General features: G+C 37.1%; 2 protein-coding genes across 4 annotated transcripts in view; one reads left to right on the top strand and one right to left on the bottom strand.

Moving 5' to 3' along the window:
• The first annotated feature begins 1,442 nt into the window (after positions 1-1,442).
• On the top strand, positions 1,443-12,884 carry CTBS (chitobiase). Its single transcript, XM_053592724.1, has 7 exons — positions 1,443-1,685; positions 3,973-4,111; positions 4,605-4,813; positions 7,573-7,744; positions 9,529-9,626; positions 9,940-10,101; positions 12,189-12,884. Exons 1-7 carry the CDS (start codon positions 1,518-1,520, stop codon positions 12,387-12,389), a joined length of 1,149 nt encoding a protein of 382 aa, XP_053448699.1. The 5' UTR covers positions 1,443-1,517; the 3' UTR covers positions 12,390-12,884.
• SPATA1 (spermatogenesis associated 1) overlaps positions 10,111-19,640 on the bottom strand; it is a 54,408-nt gene continuing 44,878 nt past the window's right edge. For 2 of the 3 annotated variants that reach the window (XM_053592720.1, XM_053592718.1), the window contains exons 13-14: positions 15,739-15,826; positions 10,111-11,484 (exon numbers count right to left, since the gene is read on the bottom strand). In XM_053592720.1, the coding sequence (XP_053448695.1) occupies positions 11,462-11,484; positions 15,739-15,826 (111 nt within the window). In that variant the 3' untranslated portion in view covers positions 10,111-11,461. Of the gene's footprint in view, positions 11,485-15,738; positions 15,827-18,947; positions 19,586-19,640 lie in introns of those variants that run through there. The other variant, XM_053592721.1, reaches the window with a different exon arrangement.

Below are 19,640 nucleotides of genomic sequence, written 5' to 3'. Positions count from 1 at the left end.
TGGGCTTCTTCCTTGCATTGGTTGCTGTCCTTTATTAAAAGTAAAGAGAGGAAACTCGGAGTGGGTGGCTCTTCCTGTTGACTTTGAATCGCTATACAGTTTGTGCAGAAAATCCTTTGATCAGCCTCTTGTGTTAATCAGATTCTGATCAGCCTAGGCAGGGTTCTGGTTTTCGGTAGGCACGAAGTCTATTATTTCCCGTTTTAGGTGTTTTACCCATATCCTCGCTAGAGAATTTCCCCTCTTCCTAGAAGTAAATCTCCCAACTTCGGTCTGGGAGGGAGAAGGAGATCTGTAGTGGAGACAGATCTAGCGATCTAACTGCTTCTCAAACGGCCTTCAGCTAATCCCATTCATTCATTTAATTTTAAGTTCCATGACATTAGCCTAACTCACAGCAACCTCTAACTTCTTGGTTCAAGGGATCCTCCTGCCTTAGCCTCCAGAGAAGCTGGGACTACAGGAGCTGGCCCTCTTGGGTTCAAGCAACCTTCCTGCCTCAACCTCTCCAGTAACTGGGACTACAGGAGCCCGCCACAACACCGGGCTATATTTTTCTATTTTTTAAAGACGGGGTCTGGCTTTTAGGCTGGTCTCCTGAGCTAGAGGGATCCACCCACCTAGGCCTCCCAGAGAGCTGGGATTACAAAGCGAGCCACGCCACCCTGCCAAACCATTTATTTTCTTTCTTTTTTTTTGGTTTTTTTGGCCGGGGCTGCGATTAACCTCTCAAAGGTATGCTTTCTAGCCTCCAGCATTTTGTTACTGTCATCTCCTGGGTTGGTTTTTACTGGTATTTAAACACAGGAGTAAGGGAAATGAGATGCTCGTATTCCAACCTACTACTTCTTCTTTTTTTTTTGGAGAGACAGTCTCACTTTATTGCCCTTGGTAGAGTGCTGTAGCATCACAACTCACAGCAACCTCCAGCTTCTGGGCTTGGGCGATTCTCTTGCCTCAAGTCCCAAGTAGCTGGGACTACAGGCGCCCGCCACAACGCCCGGGTATTTTTTTGTTGCAGTTTGGCCGAGGCCGCGTTTGAACCCACCACCCTCGGTATATGGAGTCGGCGCCCTACTCACTGAGCCACAAGTGCGCCCCCAACCTACTTCTTAACTCAGAACTGACATCTATATGATAAAAACCTTTTGGGTACTCCAAACATTCTGCTCAGTCGTGCCATCCAAAGACGTTCTACTGCTCCATTTTGGGAGACTCCCCAAGCACACAACTAACCAGTACACTGAGCCAAAGAGGAGCACCGCTCGGGGGAGATTGTGAGGGTGAGAGACTAGGACGCGTTCCAGTGCACCCTCCGCCAGCCCGCCCCTCCCGCCCCCTCATGTCGCCACGCCCCTCCGCACCGCCACGCCCCTACGCAAACACGCTCACCGTGTAGCCACGCCCCTTTGCGTTGCTACGCCACGCCCCACCTCCACGTCACGCCTCGCCGCCTTGCCGCCCGCTGGCTTAGGGGAAAGACTCAGCTCCCACAGTTTGGCGACCCGGCGACTGGCATGGCCGTGCCGCGGTTCAGACGCCGGCGCTTCCTCGCCCGCCAGCCGTCTAGTGCCCCCGGGCTCGCCCTGCTGGCGCTGTTGGTGCTGCCGCTCGCGGCCAGGGCCAACTGCCCGTGTCCGGAGCTCGAGCTCTGCCGCTCGATCCGCCACCGCCGGGACTTCGAGGTCAGCGCCTCTCCCCTACTCCCCCGGGTCAGGGTCGCAAAGCCCGCTGAGAAGTCGAGAGTAGAACCCATTCCTAACGAGGGAGAGGTGGTGTGAGTGCCACTGTTGGAGGCTTTTCCTCCGTGTGTAGATGAGGAAGCTCGGGCTCAGAGAGTTGAGTAACTCGTGGGGCTCACAGACAGGAAGGGCCTGCCTTGGCAGGAAAGTATTCAAACCCAGATCTGACCCAAAACAAAGCTCTTTTATTCCCTAGCTGTGCCTGTCTGGAAGATAGAGTCCATTTTTTGGTTTCCAGGAGAATGACGATTTGTAATAATTCGAAAGAATCTTAGCACTCTAACAGTCCATTGGAAGGCAGAATGGCACCTCAAAACCACCCCAAAAGGGTGGTAAAAATAGATCTGTCAGTAAATTTCCATTATACTTACTTAGCGATATATAAGGCTTTTGGCAACTTTAATCAAACACCCTTTCGGAAGCAATATTAAAACTAACTGGGGGCTTAGAGTTTGATGACTAGCAGGAATTGGAACTTATCAGGGAGGCCCAAAGGCTTAGTCCAAAGAACATATCTTTTGTAGAAATAGGAATGATTCCTAGTTCTTAATGTAGTTCATTAACTTTGAGACAGGGGCATTTATTTTAATGCCAATTAAAAAGTCCATATCCAAAGCTTAGGAGAAGAAATAAAAGTGGTGAAAGTGTTTATGGAGAACCTGCCTAGTGTGGAGACCTAACATCTTGTTAAAACTTTAGACAAATTTAAAATAATGGTGTTTGTTTAAGGAAAGAACCATTTATGAATTGTCATCACTCTAATGAGAAGGGATAGGTCCAGAAATGTCCCCCTTAGCAGAAAGAGCAGTGGGCTTTTATAGTTTGAACACAGAGGTAAAGTAAAACATTTACTTGATTGGCTATGGGGTAGGTTTTTGTGACCTGGTGGAAAGTCCATAGAGATTAGGTGGCAGTTTCTTATAGGTTAAGCTTACATTTAGATGTACTGTTGACATTGTTAACTTAAGCAGGAACCCAAAGCTGGAACTGTTTCAGCTTAATAGACTCCCAATTAAAATAGTTTTTAACAAAGATTAAAGATTCATGGTGGAACCCAATACATAGTGGGTTAGGCAGTATTTGTGGGCACTTTGAGAACCAATTATACGAAGAAGCAAAATTGTGCTCATTTGTATGTTCATGGTGTAAAGGAAATTAAAAATCTTGGGACCACCCACCCAATTCCGTATTCAAAAGGGAAGGTCCAGCCTGGAGCTGAGTCACACTATACCCCCTTCCAAATGATGAATTTTTACTAACATCACAAGTCAACAAGATTCACAAGTCAACCAGATCCCTAGGGCCTCAGGCATCTAGGACTGCCCCCACAGATCATTCATAAGGAAATTCTTTGATGGCTTCCTGTAGGAAATATCTTGCAAATTGTGACTTTGGGTCTGCAGGCTAAGTCTAGCTCCTGAAAGTAGAGTCTATCCAATTCCATGGTTAAAATATATATATTTTTTAAGAACAAGGTCTCTCAACAGTTACCAAGGCTGGAGTGCAATGGTGTGATACAGCTCACTGTAACCTCAAACTCAGATGATCCCCCTGCTTCAGCTGGCATGCCTGGCTAATTTTTGTTTTTTAGAGACGGGTCTTGCTATGTTACCCAGCCAAGTCCTGGACTCCTGTCCTTAAATGATCTTCCCCCTTTAGCCTTCCAGAGTGGTGTGAGCCACTGTGCCCTACCCTGAAACACAGTTTTAGCTGAGGATTCCTTCCTCAGCTTCCCTATTCTGCCTCCAGTTTTTGCTTCTTTAATCTATTTCCTACTTCAGCTAAAGGGATATTTCTAAAATACATACCTTCTTTAAAAATTGCTTTTATTCTCTCCCTTTCCCTCAGGATAGCTAATGGGGTACTCACAGGGTTTACTAGGCCCTACATGATTTAACTCCTGCCTTGGTAACTGTGAGAGACCTTGTTCTCTGGTTCTTCACTATGTTCTCTCTCCAAATTCTAGGTGTTGGCTGTGCTATGTATTTAGTTATACAACTACCATGTTCTCTGCCTCCAGGCTTTGGCACTTGCCACTATTTTTTCCAGGCTCATCCTTCCCCACAAGCCAATTAGACTTGACTAATTACCCTGGCACCAATTATATTAGGACTCCTTATGTCTCACTCACTGTTGTAGCATGGCACCTGATATCTGTATAGTGGTGCTTAATGTATTTTGGATGGTTAGCATGCCCTTGTTTTAAATGATGCTTATCCATTTCTGGCAGGTCTTTGTGTTTGATGCTGGACAAAAAAATTGGAAATCTTATGATTGGTCACAGATTACAACTGTGGTGGCTTTTGGAAAATATGACTCTGAACTTATGTGCTATGCTCATTCAAGAGGAGCCAGAGTAGTACTTAAAGGTACGTTTTTTACCAGATCTGTGAGTCCACCAAATTGGCAGGTTTATCTATTACTTGCTATTGTACTGACTTTCAGAAAAATTCTTTTTATGCTAATCTCAATCTGTTTTTTTTTCAGGATCCTAAAGTTGATCTTAAATAGTATATAATTCGTTTCATAAATACAGATATATTTCTGAAAATTAAACCACTGCATGGATTTGAGCAAAATGTGACTGCCTAATTAGCATGACTTTTACTTAGTCATAGGCAACAATTTTTGCTTCTAACTTGAGAATCATTTTACTAATTATTAATGATGGTTGTTTTGGAGATCACTAAGTAACCTTTCTATTATTTTGGTATATTCTTTCTTCATTTGGAAAACTTAGGGGTGTGGTCTTCCAAAATAATGAAATGTTTTAAAGACACTTTGATCTCTTTGGAATGGATTGGTAAGTAAATGTCATTATGAAAAACATATATGTACAAAAGATGTCTACTTCTTCCACAGGGGATGTATCCTTACAGGATATCATTCATCCAACTTTCAGAGCATCCTGGATAGCTCAAAAAATTGATTTGGCCAAATCACAATATATGGATGGAATTAATATAGATATAGAGCAAGAAGTGAATTGTTCAGCACCTGAATATGATGCATTAACTGCTTTAGTTAGAGAAACCACAGACAATTTCCATCGTGAAATTGAGGGATCACAGGTAAAAATTCATTTATTTTTTGGAAACCCCATATTTTTCTTATTAAAATGTACTTATGAGGGTATGACCAATACAATCTTAGTTTTATAGAAATAGAAGGGTAAAGAATTTCAGCTCATACTTCCTAAACATTTTTCTGCAACTTTTGTAGATTTTTTTTTTTTTTTTGTAGGAAACATATTTCTCACTCAAACTTAGATATTGAGAAGCATAATAACCAAAGTCATTAGTCAGGCAGAACATAAGTAACTATATTCTTGCAAAATGTTCTGGTACAGTTGGTCATCATGCATTTAAGAATCATTGGTAAAATAGTAAGTAAAGTGCAAGCGGCATCTTTGTGGCTTTATGCGTGCAGGGAAAGTTTGTCAGAATTCAGCTTCTCAGATGAGTACAGTGTATATCAAGAATGGTAAATACCAGGTAAGCAGGACATCATCCCCCTCGCCTCCTCACAAATTTTGGTCTCAGAAACCTTTCCTTCATTCTCTAGATAGTTGTTACTGATAGGTTGTATCCCATACATCAGTTCTGACCTATTTGCCAGTGCTGATTAAGCTGTACTGAAAAGGCAGGGAGGAAGACCTTGCAGTAGGACTGGCTAGTTCCATGTTTGAGAGATGAGTAGAATGATCTGAGCCAGTCAAGTTTATGTTAGGTGAATTAGTGAAGGGCACAGTTGCGAAGGTGGCCAGACTGTGGAAGATCCAGAACATCAGACGGAGAAGTATGCATTTATTTTGCATGTGATGGGTCACACATGTAGAATAGTGTTTGGGGAGATTATTCCATGGTAGTGTGTGAAACTAGAGGAGAAAGGCAGACCAGTAATGACTACCTCAACAATCCAGTAAATAGAGGCTTACGTTCTGATTTGGATAACTGTATAACCCTAACGGTCAACAAGTGGTCAATAAATGTTTGTTAAATGAATTAGTTAATAGGAAGGGGCGGTGGCGTCTGTGGCTCAAGGAGTAGGGCACCGGTCCTATATGCCAGAGATGGTGGGTTCAAACCCAGCCCTGGCCAAAAACCACAAAAAAAAAAAAAAAAAAAAGGAAGGGGCAGGGCAACTGTGAGAAGGAAAATGTGAGATTAGATCTGGGGTGTGAAGGAAGAAGAGTCAAAAAAATGACCCAAGATTTCTTAAATTGGTAACCAGCAAAAATGACCAAAATAGAGAATCTGGAGGGAGAAATGACTTTTGAGGATAAGATGATGACATTAGTTTATAGAATTGTGGTCATAGAATTAAAGAGAAGCAAATGTCCTCGAAGAGTCTTTTCTACATACTTATTTTTATAGGTAGGAAAACAAGATGATTTAAGTGACTTAGCAGTGACATAGACCTAGTTACAACAGGACAAGGACTAGAATCTGAGTCTTTCATTTTCTGTCTAGTAGACTAATGCTGCCTTCTCAAAAATAATGAGATTAATTATGACAGGAAATCTAGGTGGAAATACTTTTAATGTGCAACAAAGAGGTAAGGACTTACAAAATGGATTTTAAATTTACCTGTTTAGAATCATTAATTTTTTTCTATAATACTCCTATTTTATAGGAGGCAGAGATAAAATGGGGTCCAATCTGTAAAAATTGCACTTCATAACCTATTTTGTTGGAGCGCTATTGAGGAAAGCTTGCATTTGTAAAGCAGAGTTCCCTTTGGTGAAAATGCTCAGAGAATTACAGAGATAATGTCTTGAAAAAAGTTTTGCTAGAATTGGCCAAAGTATAAAAAGTCTACCTAATGGGCCACGCCTGTGGCTCAAGGAGTAGGGCGCCAGCCCCATATACTGGAGGTGGTGGGTTCAAACCCGGCCCCAGCCAAAAACTGAAAAAAAAAAAAAAAGTCTACCTAACATATTAACCTCTCAATTTTTAAAATCATCAATAAGTGTTTATTGAGTGCCTAATTGAGGACAAAAACAATCTTTAATGAAGTTTTAGAACATTTGTACACATATAAAATAAGGCTAATTAATATTTGGTTAAGGCTATATATAAACAGATAAAAGAGACATCCTTGTTGAGTGCTGTCTTACCATTCAAAATGAAAGCTATTACTCAAGGTTTATTTGAGTATTTCCACAAAATGAGATCATTGAAGTGATTTGCTTAACATTTTGAGTTGGTTAATTTATACCTGTGGGCTATAAAACACCACTATTTTCTAACTGTAATATTGGGCCAAACCTACTGGGTAGTCTTAACTGTGAATCAGGGAGACAACCCAGTCAGGTTACACCAATAGGTGACACATTTAGCCTGTACACATTTAGCCTGCACAATCAGCTCACAACCCGGTCAGGTTACACCAATAGGTGACACATTTAGCCTGCACACATTTAGCCTGCAGAATCAGCTCACAACCCAGTCAGGTTATACCAATAGGTGACACATTTAGCCTGCACAACATTTTAGAAACTTTTATATTTGCCTTTGTTCTCTGGGTGCTCAAGGGCACCACCACACTCCGTTGTTACTATACTCTTTTCCATGAGCCTAGTTTCTGAAGACTCAAGAATTTAAAACCTGTCTTCTATATAACGCCCTGTTCTTGGTCATTACACATCCAAATATAAGTCTGAATTATTCCAATGGAGGCAAAAAATATATTTCTTAGAACTGTTCTAATTCATATGCTGTAAACTTCTTTTTTGTGGGTAGTATGAGGCAAGAAAATAAATTTAAAAATATGACATAAACATACACATTTCATCATGTTATACATAAAGTGATGTTTTTCTTCACAGGTAACCTTTGATGTAGCGTGGTCTCCAAAGAACATAGATAGAAGGTGCTATAATTACTCTGGAATTGCAGATGCTTGCGACTTCCTCTTTGTGATGTCTTATGATGAACAAAGTCAGGTCTGGTTAGAATGTATTGCAGCAGCCAATGCTCCCTATAATCAGACATTAACTGGTAAGAATCCAAAAACGATCATTTATTAGCAGAATTAATTCAGGAACTTCAAACATTAAGATATCTTTTAGTATTTCTATTTGTATTCGTATACCTTCTTCATTTGCAAAGTTTGGTTGATAGAAAAATCACTTCATTTGGAGAGCTTTAAAGTTTATAAAAAGTTTTAAAGGTTTAAAAAAAATTTTTTTTTCTTTTAGTTTTAAAGTTTTGAAGTTTTCTAACAACCTTGTGGCATAGGCATATTGATATTGGGTAATCCTCTATTATAGATGAGATAAAAGTTCTCATTGTTTCTCAACTATTAAGTATTATATAGTTGGGACTCAATCAGGTATTATAATTTCAATTCCAGTATTCTTTTTTTTCCCCCAGTGCTAAGATAGAATTTTATTAGACAGAAAGGAATAAAGCAGTAAAAAGCACCAGAGCTTTTGGCAAAGGGGACCCAAGACTTTAGACCCAAGTTGGAAGTCTACTCTAATTCCAGTATTCTTGTTACGAAATCACATGAAGAAATTGCTTATCTAGAATTTGACAGGATATTTTTATTGAAATAACAAATGTTAAATAATTTAATAGTAAAGATAGTTATGGTGTGGGTACCTACATTAAATGATTAGTAGAATTGGCTTTATTTATTATTAGTACCCATGATATATTTAAAATTGTATTCCTATCAGAATTTGAGTACTTCTGACCTGTCACTCATATGATGTGGTCTTTGCATTATCCTCTCTAAAGTTTTAATTCATTTCTGTCACATCAGTCAATTGAATAAAAGATTGCTGGCTGTTTTTTAGACTCAACTGAAATTTTATGGCATAGTTGATATCAATTTACTTGGTATTGATTTATAAATAACTTGTCTTTTCTTTTGCATACAGAGGTTAACATCTTAGAACCTGGCCTATTCTAATTGAGTAGAATAGTCTGATCATAAACATGTACTATTTAAATTAGAAAAATAACTGAATTTCTTTCTGTTAAAATTATATAGTATTTAATTCAGAATTAATCAGTTTCATGAAAGATGTCAACTGTATTCTAGCAATAAAAGGTTCATTGTTAATTATGTCTGGGAAATGATGTGTACCCCCCTTTGGGATATCTAATGGTGCAACATAACAAGAAAGGCTCTGAAAAGCAACCCACTTACTAAACCCAACATTCTAGATAATCTACGCGTTATCTCTTACCAGGAAAACATGGTTTGCAGTATTGGGCAAGAAAAGGATAGATAGTATCACAAATTTGTTCATATTTTTGTTTCCTTCGACTGCAGGTTATCTACAACAGCATGGTGGACATTTCTTATCTCCAGCTATCATTCATACTTACAGATTATTTGTAAAACGCTTGTGCTTTCTATAACAAATTCTGAGACTATCACTGCCAGAAAGTTTAAGATTTATAGAACTTTGTTGAAACTTTAGAATCTAGAATATCATATATATCACGTCTTAGCAATTAATAGAACTATTATTGAGCTTTCCTGAAATGTGTCATTTTTCCTAGAAGTAGATTTTGTGAATTTTCTGTTTCATTATGATCTTAACTATTTTCACTTATTCAGAAAGAAGTGACTTAGAAAGCAAGATATTTTCTACATAGTTATACTACATAGTTATTAAGGATGAGTTTTATATTAAACACTGCTGATTTTTTGCATAAATATACCTGTTCTAACTAATTTAGACTGAGTGGTTGCATAGCTTATATGAACACATTAATAGATATGTGAAGAGAAAAAAATACTGCTTTTTCTGCCCCTACTTGACTAGGATATAATGACTACATCAGGCTGGGCATTAGCCCTAAGAAACTTGTAATGGGCGTTCCCTGGTACGGTTATGATTATACATGCCTGAATCTGTCTGAGGTAAGAACAGTTCATTTGTTATGTAATTTTTCTTCTCTATTTTTTAGAGCTTATTTTCTTTTCACTAGGAACATGTAAACTTTACATAGAACTTCTGAAATATAGTTTGAGATTAAAAAATGTTTATTTTAAAGTATTTAATCCCATGAAAGCTTCTGATTATACACAGTTATAGTCAGGCTATATATTTATAGTGTATGTTTTATTTCCAACAAATAGTTTTGATTGTTTTTTAACAAATAGTTTATTATTTGATCATGTTTCATCATCACGAGACTGATGATCTGTCACATGAACATTCTTGCATCTCTAGGATCGTATTTGCACTATTGCCAGAGTGCCTTTCCGGGGGGCTCCGTGTAGCGACGCTGCAGGACGTCAGGTGCCCTACAAAATGATCATGAAGCAATTGATTAGTTCCATTTCTGGAAGCCAGTGGGACAAAGATCAGCAGGCTCCTTATTTTAACTACAAAGTAAGACTTCTCATAAGTTATGAACACTCATTCTATTAATTTCATAATTGTATGTTTTAATAATTAGATACTAAGTATTTCCATCAGTTTTCTTACTCATAGGGCATAACATACAGACTGCTGTTTACATGAACAAACTTGTCTTTGAATCGGTATAATCAGTATAATTTAAGTTCCCTGGGGAGCAGTTTGAGTTTTGCTAATACACGTAGTACAGCTGCTCTGTGTGGGCCAATCTGTCATTTTAATGATGCCATAAAAACATGCATATCACAAACAGGGTTTCCTTAGTAATTGACAATTATGATAACTATTTCTTTTGAAAGAGCTTGTGGCCAAAATAGGTTACCACCTCTGACAGCCTCCATTTCAAAGTAGCCTGAAGATTTTGATGAGACTTTTACATAGGAATGAATGAGGCTGAGAACAGATGATCATCAATTTTACAATGGAAAAACTTATTTCAAATTTATTTCATAATTAAATTATAATTAATATTAAAAATTAGAGACAAAAACATTATATAAAAGAAATCTGAAGAAGTATAGTAAATAATTAGCAATCCTGTTAGGGAATGTGTAAAATAGGAACTGCTATACCAAAGTGGTAAAGAAATTTTTTATATTTTTTATAATTTACCCTTTGGATAATATCTTTTTCACACCTCAAAAATCTAAGTACAAATAATCTTTGAATTTACTTTGGGTTATGTTACTCTAAAAGAAATCCTAAAATCCTGTATCATTATATGATGTAGGTTAATTCTAGCAAGGGTTTATATGTCTGACTAATGATCTGATACCCATTTATAAAAAAATGACTGCAAATGCACTATATGTAACAAATTATAATTGACATACATATATATGCCTGCATATCAATCATATAGAAAAGTTTAGTGTAGAACTTTCTAACTTTAGAATCAAAATTATGTATCTATTAGTGAAACTAGGCTGTATTGTAATTCTGTCTTTCCTAAAGAGTATTTAGGAATACCCTGTCCTGGGAACTGCTGATATTATGTACACCACCCATGTGCACAAAATATTCACACATGTGCTATGGGCAAATGTATTTAGAAAACACTATATATTGTATGTCTCTCTTAAAGATAGGATTTGAGACAGTACATAGAGTGTTTAATTGTTGAATAGAACCTTGTTTTATGGCACTGTTAGCAGCAGGCAGGGGAACAATGTTTCTTGGATGTAGTTTGCTGAAGGATATGGTAACCAATTGCATATAGAGGCAAACCCTGGAGCTATTCTGTGAGACCTAAAAAAGAAGGTGCTTTCCTCCTCCATTGCCATTACCTTTTGATTTGGCTGATTCATCATAAACAAAATCATCTGTTGAGCTCTTAGCTAGGCACACTTCCAGGTACTATAGGAAATACAAAACAGTATATAAGCGGGTTTAGAGGACCAGTGAATCTCCTTAACTTCAGAATGGCCTAAGGCAGTGGTTCTCAACCTTCTAATACAGTTCCTGTGGGTCACAACCCACAGGATGAGAACCGCTAGCCTAAGGGAACATTAAAACACAAAACAAACAAATATGTCCTAGCACCATCTCTAGAGAATTTTGATTCAGTAGGTTTCATGTGATGTGGGCCTAGGCATCTATATTTTTAAAAGCCCTGCAAGTGGTTTAGATGTACATCTTGGCTGATAATCACTGGAGCAGGGCAAGGAAAGAATCTTAGGATATGAGAGGATCCTTAAGTAAAATAGACATATTAGAAGGCTCATTTTTGTAATCTATGCTTGTTAAAAGTGCCATAAGCATTATCTGTAACAGATGCTCCTAGACTTACAATTGGGTTGTATCTTGACAAACTCATCATAAGTCAAAAATATCTTATGTGGAAAGTGCACTAAATACTCAATAAAGTTTAAAAATCGTAAGTAGAACCACTATAAGTTGAGGACTATATCACATAAAGAACCTGGAATAATAGAGTGGGAAAGTATTTGGCCCTAAAATGTTTATTATTTCATTGTCTCCTTTTCGAATCACTTTCGAATCACACCCCCTCCCCCATTGTACTGAATACTTTAACTTTACATTTTAATTTATTTGTATAGGATGCTACTGGCCATTTTCATCAAGTGTGGTATGATAATCCTCGGAGCATTTCTTTAAAGGCAGCATATATCCAAAGTTATGGCTTACGAGGCATTGGCGTGTGGAATGCAGATTATCTCGACTACTCTGGAGATATTATAGCCAAACAACAAACTGATGAAATGTGGAATGCCTTAAAACCAAAACTATGGCAGAGATGAACATACATCACACTATTAAGATTTAGAAAAATGATCTGTATATAAAGATCTAGTTTCTTGAATAAATAAAAATGCGTACATTTTTGTCATGTTGTTATTATACTGTGTGGCCATAAAGTTTGTGTGCAGTTTAAACCATTGTACACGTATGTGTATACTAAAAAAAAAAAAAATGCTTTCATTCTTTGATTTTGAAAAATACATATTTACATCATTAGTATCCAGAAACATAAAGACAAGGAACAAGTCAACTTACTCTATTAATCCTCTATGAGATTTTTCAACACTACAATTAGGAAAAACTGCTTTCAGAATTTTATTATGCCAAACTTTCCCCTGTATTACTAAAATATACTTACAAATCAATGTTGATTTTAAAAATATATATAACTTGAAGTGGAAATTGTTTGCTTGGAATAGATATTTTAAAACCTAGGCTTTGATCAAGCAGTGGATGCTATACCTTTTTTCCTCCAATAAATCTTAAATTTAAAACCTGCATTTGAGTGTCTGATACAAATGATTTTTCTGTATCCTGACTCCTTATAGTACTTATATCTCTGAGGTACTTGAACTAAATCTCCAGACAGTGAGTGGAAAAAAAAAAAATAGGGGATTAAATATGCTCAACAAAAATGCAAGCAGGTAACTTTTAGTATTTTGAATTAATAAGTAAGTTACTAATACTGCCCAATTAAATTATTTCATGAGATTTACCTGTTAAATTTTTTCCATTAGGAATAATTCGGTGTTGAACTTGGTCCTATTCAATGTCATTTACAATTTTAATTCATAGTCCTTCATTCATGGACATACAGAATTTCTTGGCTAATTTTCTTGGTTAAATTTTTGTTTTCCTACATCTGCATTGTACTTTTAATTATCTAAAGCAGTGTTTTTCAACCTTTTTAAAAATATCTCAGCCTATAGTTAAACTTCCAAGGCACACTTAAATTGTGCTTTGAACATCTTTTAAAAATAATTTAATCTTTAAAATTTTTCACAGCAGACCTAAGATGCTCTCATGGTGCAACAGTGTGCCAAGGCCCACTGGTTGAAAATCAGTGGTCTAAAAACACTGATTAGCTTCTTAGCTAGTTAGAGGAATTTTATGCAAAGAACTTTCCTAAAGGTAATGACATCTCTGTTCTCAAGGGGCAATTAAGAACAACATTGTGCTGCCCTCATTAGTTCCTACAAATACACAGATTAACAACCTGAATCATCCTCCCATTTGATCCTGCAATCCCATTACTAGGCATCTACCCAGAAGAAAAACCTTTTATCATAAGGACATTTGCACTAGACTGTTTATTCCAGCTCAATTTACAATTGCCAAAATGTGGAAACAGCCCAAATGCCCACCAACCCACAAATGAATTAACAAGCTGTGGTATTGTATACCGTAGAATACTATTCAGCCATTAAAAAGGAGAAATTTTACATCTTTTGTATTAACCTGGATGGAGGTGGAACGCAGTCGTCTTAGTAAAGCATCACAAGAATGGAGAAACAAGAATCCAATGTATTCAGTTCCAGTATGACAGCAGTAGATGAGCTCATACAAGGTGGGGGGTAGGGGAATGACAGAGCACGGAGAGGGGAGGAAGGCGGGGTCACAGTGTATGGCACACCTCTTGGGGGTGAAACACAATTATAAGAGGGACTTTAACAAATGCAATCACTGTAACCAAATTCTTTGTATCCTTAATGAATCCCAAACAAAAAAAATCTGCATCCTTTGCATTTATTTCACTGCTGATGGAAGATGATGAGCATTTCTTCATGTGTTTGTTGGCCATTCGTGTGTCTTCAGAGAAGTTTCTGTTCAAGTCTCTTGCCCACAAAAAATGGGGTCGCTTGTTCTTTTATTATTGATTGAGTTATCTGTAGATTCTAGTTATCAGACCTTTGTCAGAATCCTAACATGCAAAAATCTCCCATTCTGAAGGCTGTTTGCTTTAGTTGTAGTGCTTTTAGCTGTGCAGAAGCTTTTTAGCTTGATAAATCACAGTAATTTATTTTTGGTGTTGCTTCAATTGCCAGGGGGTGGGGGGACGGGGAGTGTTCCTCATGAAATATTTACCCAATCCTATATCTTCAAGCATTTTACATGCACTCTCTTCTAGTATTTTTATAGTTTCATGTCTTAAATTTAATGGATTGACAAATTGTGGTATATGTGTACCATGAAGTACTATTCAATCATTAAAAAAGATGAAGACTTTACATCTTTTATGTTTACACAGATGGAGTTGGAACATATCCTTAGTAAAGTATCTCAAGAATAGGAAAAAGTATCCATTGTACTCAATACTATTATGAAACCAATATATAAACACTTACATAATCATATGAATGATAAAACACAAATACAGTCTGGCAAGAGGAAGGAGAGGGGAGGAGAAGGTCATTTGGAGGGGTCTTGCCTAATGTGCACAATGCAAGGGTACACTTCAAAATAACCAAGAATAAGTTATAAATGTCTTATCACAAAAATAAGTGAGGTGATGATTATGTTAATCAGTTTGATTCAAGCATTCCATATTGTATATTAAATCATCACCTTGCATCCCATAAATTTATAGTTATGCTTTAAGAAAATGTAAAAAACAATCTGCATCCATGAACTCTGGATCACATAAATTGTGCCCTTCCCTAAATGTTCCACTCTCCAAATTGGAAGAGTGATTGGAACAGTGATTCAACCATCTGTTATAAGAATATTACATTTCCTATTTACACAATTGTTTATAACAGAGTAAAATCAACCATTTCTATACCATATGTTGAGTCTCTATTGTCTTTATATTCTAAAATACATGAATAAAAACATTTAAATTCTTAGGTACTCCCCTCCACCATACCCTGGCTGCAAGTTCATTATCTCAGTTCTTTTATACTTCCAGATTTATTTCAATTAAGATATAATGAACAAATTATGTTTCTGTTCTCATGCAGACATATTAGCATTTATTAAAACATTTTTTGTATTTTAGGTAAATTATACATCAATAAAATTGATTTAAAACATTTTTATTTATAATTGGGCTTTAAGCATTTAGCTCTTAAATTTTAAGATATTAAAAATGAAAATTACAAAATATAGTACTGTAAAACAACAGGTAATAGACTTAAAAACCTTAAAAACCTTAAAACCTTGTAAGAAATGACCAGTCGCCATTCTGCGTTAGATCATGTCTAGTATTTCCTCAAACATTTTGTAATACCCACATAAAAAGTGAAGAGAGGTAAATGTTATGGTTTATATAAAACATTACCAAGGAGAATAATGGTTAAAACATCTGTTGAAGTAAATAAACTTTTCAACAAATAGAACTTAACATACCTAACTGAGATGGTAGAGATGTGTTAATTTTCTTCCGCGCCAGTTCAGCTTTCAGTGTTCGTAAGTCTGAAACTGCTTGTTTTCTCATCTATGAAAAGAATTATCTTTGAAAAATCAACTTCACCTTACCCTTCTAAAAGTACATGGTTGCCATGTAAATAGAGTTTTTGTAACCGCTTTAATTGTCTTCTCTTCCTGGCCTTTCCGTGACTTCATTACCACTGGATTGCCATGGTAAATGTGCAGATCATAAATCTTTATTTACTGCTAGATATGCTAAATGATAATTTCCTTTATTAATATATAGGGATAATACAATTGAATTCTTAAAACTAGAATGAAAAAAGTTTATTTTTTGCCTAAGTTTTACAATGTGTCCTTAATGTATAAAGAGAATAGAATTTTAAAAAACCCAAAATACTGGGCGGTGCCTGTGACTCAAAGGAGTAGGGTGCCGTTCCCATATACCGCAGGTGGTGGGGTCAAACCCAGCCCCATCCGAAAACTGCAAAAAACAAAACAAAACAAAACAAAAAACCCCTAAAATACAATAAATAAATAAATAAATAAATAAAATAAAACCCGTAATTTCTAGTCCTCAGAACTGGAGAGATATTTAAGAAATATAATAGTGTTTACTATTATATTAGTAAATAATATAATAGTAAACATAAAAACGGCAAGCACTCCCCTTAATGTATTAGCCTCTTTGATTTTGTCAAAAAAAAATTTAAGGCAGATACTATTACAGTATTTTTCCCCATTTTACAGATGAGGATGCTGAGACCCTCTAAAACAGTGTTTTGCAAACTTTTTTATCTCATGGCACACTTGAACATACTTGACAACAAGTCAACACACTTGACTTCTATGGCACACGGAAGTTAAGTCGGTTAAAATAAGGAGTGAAAGAAAAGAAGATACTTACTGTGCTTGGAACTTCTTTCGAAAATAACTTAATTAATGATCTTTAAAAATTTTTGAGGCACACCTAAGATCCACTCATGGCACATCCGTTGAAAATCACTGCCCTAGAGACTAAATTACTTGGTCAAGGTATGGACGCGTCTAAGTAGCAAGCGGTATAGTGGGGATTGAAACTCAAACCACCTGATAGCAGAGCCCTTGCCAGTCGTCTGGACCTGTAGCATGAGCATCACCTGGGAGCTGCTTGGAACAAAGACTCAGGCTTCACCCAGACCTAGAGTCAGTTCCTGCATTTTTTTTTTCCTTCAGGATAACAGAGAGATTTTATTAAGAAAGAATAAAGAGACGGTTCAGAGTACGTCTAAAGAGAGTTGGAAATAGGTCCCTGTCTTGAAGGAGCAGAGGTGAGAGAGATGTAGACAAAGGCCTGCAGAGGTATTAAATATTTCATTAAAAACTGGCTGCAAGTTTTTCACGGTTCCTGTATTTTTAAAACAGGATCCCCAGATGATTTCACGTTAAACTTTGAGAAACACTAATTATGCTATATTATCTTGAATAAATATGGTTGCAACTGACGTAGGGTAGGTTTTCTGCCCCTTAGTTTTGAATCTTACAGATAGAGTTATTTTGGGAAGATCATTCTGGAATAAATAAATACTTCTTACTAATATAATGTCTGTATGTGCCATTAGGCACTATGGTTAAATACAGAATTTCCCCCCTCCAGTCTGTAAGCTAAAAACTTTGTTCTCTTTTTTCCCCATTTTATGTATCTCCTCTATTTTTGTACTAAAAGTTGTAATTTGGGTTCAAACCATAAGTCATATTTATAAGGTTAAAATATACCAAGATAGTAGGATCTAATGTGTGTGCTTTCCAGAAGAAAAGAACATGATGGGATCATAATTAAAGGCTCTAGGAGTATTTTCAATACTCCTTTCTACCCACTCAATTTGTGTTAAATGTACAAGTTTCCATATTGGCTTACTCTCCATATATCAAATACACATAATTTTCCTTAATTGAACAAATTATTGTATTTTTCAAGCACATACTGTGTAAGGATGTTTAACTGGCTGGGCACAGTGGCTTATGCCTGCAATCCCAGCACTGTGGAAAGCTGAGGCAGGAGGATCTCTTGAGTCTAAGAGTTTAAGACCAGACTGAGCATCATAGTGAGATCCCATCTCTACAAAAAATTTAAAAATTAGGCAGGAGTGATGGTACATGTGTATAGTCCTAGCTTCCTAGGGGTATCACTTGAGCTTAAAGTTTTAAGTTACAGTGAGCTATGACACCACTGTACTCTAGCCTGGGTGACAGAGTGAGGTCCCATCTGAAACAAAAACTATGCTTCGTCCTTTTCCTTCTCTCTATTTTCATTTTAAGCTTCTTAGTGCTGACCCAGGTTTATCCTTAAGAATAGAGCTAGTGAAAAGAATCTGGAACTGCACTGGCCAGTACAGTAGCCAGCTGCCACATGGAGCTCTTAAATTAACGAAAATGAAATACACTTTAAAATTCAGTTCCTTAGTCATACAAGCTACATTTCAAGTGCTCAATATCCGTATTGTGGCTAACATTTCAGAAGGTGCAAGTATATAACATTACCCCCATTACCACAGAAAGTTCAGCTGGACAGTCTAATTCCAGAAAGGGGCCATTGTGTGTCATGAAGCTGTTTTTGATTAAGGAGATTAATTGAGGGCATTCATATAATTATATATATATATATATATATATGTATTTTTTTTTTTAGACAGAGCCTCAAGCTGTCGCCCTGGGTACAGTGCCATAGCATCACAGCTCACAGCAACCTCCAACTCCTGGGCTCAAGCGAGTCTCCTGCCTCTGCCTCCCAAGTAGCTGGGACCGCAGGCGCCCGCCACAGTGCCTGGCTATTTTATGGTTGCAGCCGTCATTGTTGTTTGGTGGGCCCGGGATGGATTTGAACCTGCCAGCTCAGGTGTATGTGGCTGGTGCCTTAGCCGCTTGAGCCACAGGCGCCGAGCCTCATATAATTATCATCCTTATTTTTTTTCTGTCCTGTGTAGATACTTTCTTGAAAATGTATAATCCTCTTCTGTCCAACAAAAGAGCTTTTGAAGATATCTGTACTTCTGTGATAATTCCTATGATGTGACTAATTGGAACACAATTCTTTTTTTTGAGACAGTTTATGTCGCCCTTGGTAGAGTGCCATGGCATCACAGCTCACAGCAACTTCCAACTCTTGGGCTTAAGTGATTCTCTTGCCTCAGCCTCCCATGTAGCTAGGACTTCAGGTGCCCGCCACAACACCTGGCTATTTTTTTTTTTTTTTGGTTATAATTGTTATTGTTTGGCCGACTGGGGCTGGGTTTGAACCTGCCAGCTCCAGTGTATGTGGCTGGCACCCTAGCCACTGAGCTAAAGGCATGGAGCCGATGTTCACAATTCTTATCATATACATAAAGTATTCCGAGAAGCCTCTATAAACATCTATTACACAAAAGATCCTACGGGGATAACAAAGTTAACTAAGCCTTTGCCTGGATGGCAGTGTAGAGTAGAAGACTCAGGATTCATAATTTAAAAACCAATGGAATACATATACATGACAATAGCCAGAGAGAATAAAATAATTACCCCAAAGTGGAGGGAAAAATTAAATAGGCGTTCAGAGGACAGCTCGATGTTTTGCCAGATTTATTCATGAAAAACTTCTAATACAGGCAAACTATTTCTTTTAAAATATCATTTTGAGACTACACTAACTCACAGAGTCCTTTTCCTTTAATTTTTCTTAGTGAAATTTTAGTTCAGCCTTGTTATAACATGCATCTTTTCACAGGATTTAGTTTCTCTTCTTTCATTTTTTTCACTCATGTTCTTTATTGTTAAGGTAACAATTTTAAGACAGTTGATCCTGACTACCCTGTGGACACACAAAGTTAAAACACCAAAATGTTTTATTTCAGGATAAATGTTAT

This window comes from Nycticebus coucang, chromosome 5, assembly GCF_027406575.1.
Source record: "Nycticebus coucang isolate mNycCou1 chromosome 5, mNycCou1.pri, whole genome shotgun sequence".
Classification (NCBI taxonomy): Eukaryota; Metazoa; Chordata; class Mammalia; order Primates; family Lorisidae; genus Nycticebus; species Nycticebus coucang.
Note: the sequence above shows the minus strand (reverse complement) of the source record. Positions and strands in the feature narration are given on the sequence as shown.

Coding starts and splice junctions, on each gene's coding strand:
- CTBS (XM_053592724.1), top strand. CDS start 1,518: ATGGCCGTGCCGCGGTTCAGACGCCGGCGCTTCCTCGCCCGCCAGCCG. Junction 1,686..3,972: donor GCCACCGCCGGGACTTCGAG/GTCAGCGCCTCT, acceptor CATTTCTGGCAG/GTCTTTGTGTTTGATGCTGG. Junction 4,112..4,604: donor AGCCAGAGTAGTACTTAAAG/GTACGTTTTTTA, acceptor CTTCTTCCACAG/GGGATGTATCCTTACAGGAT.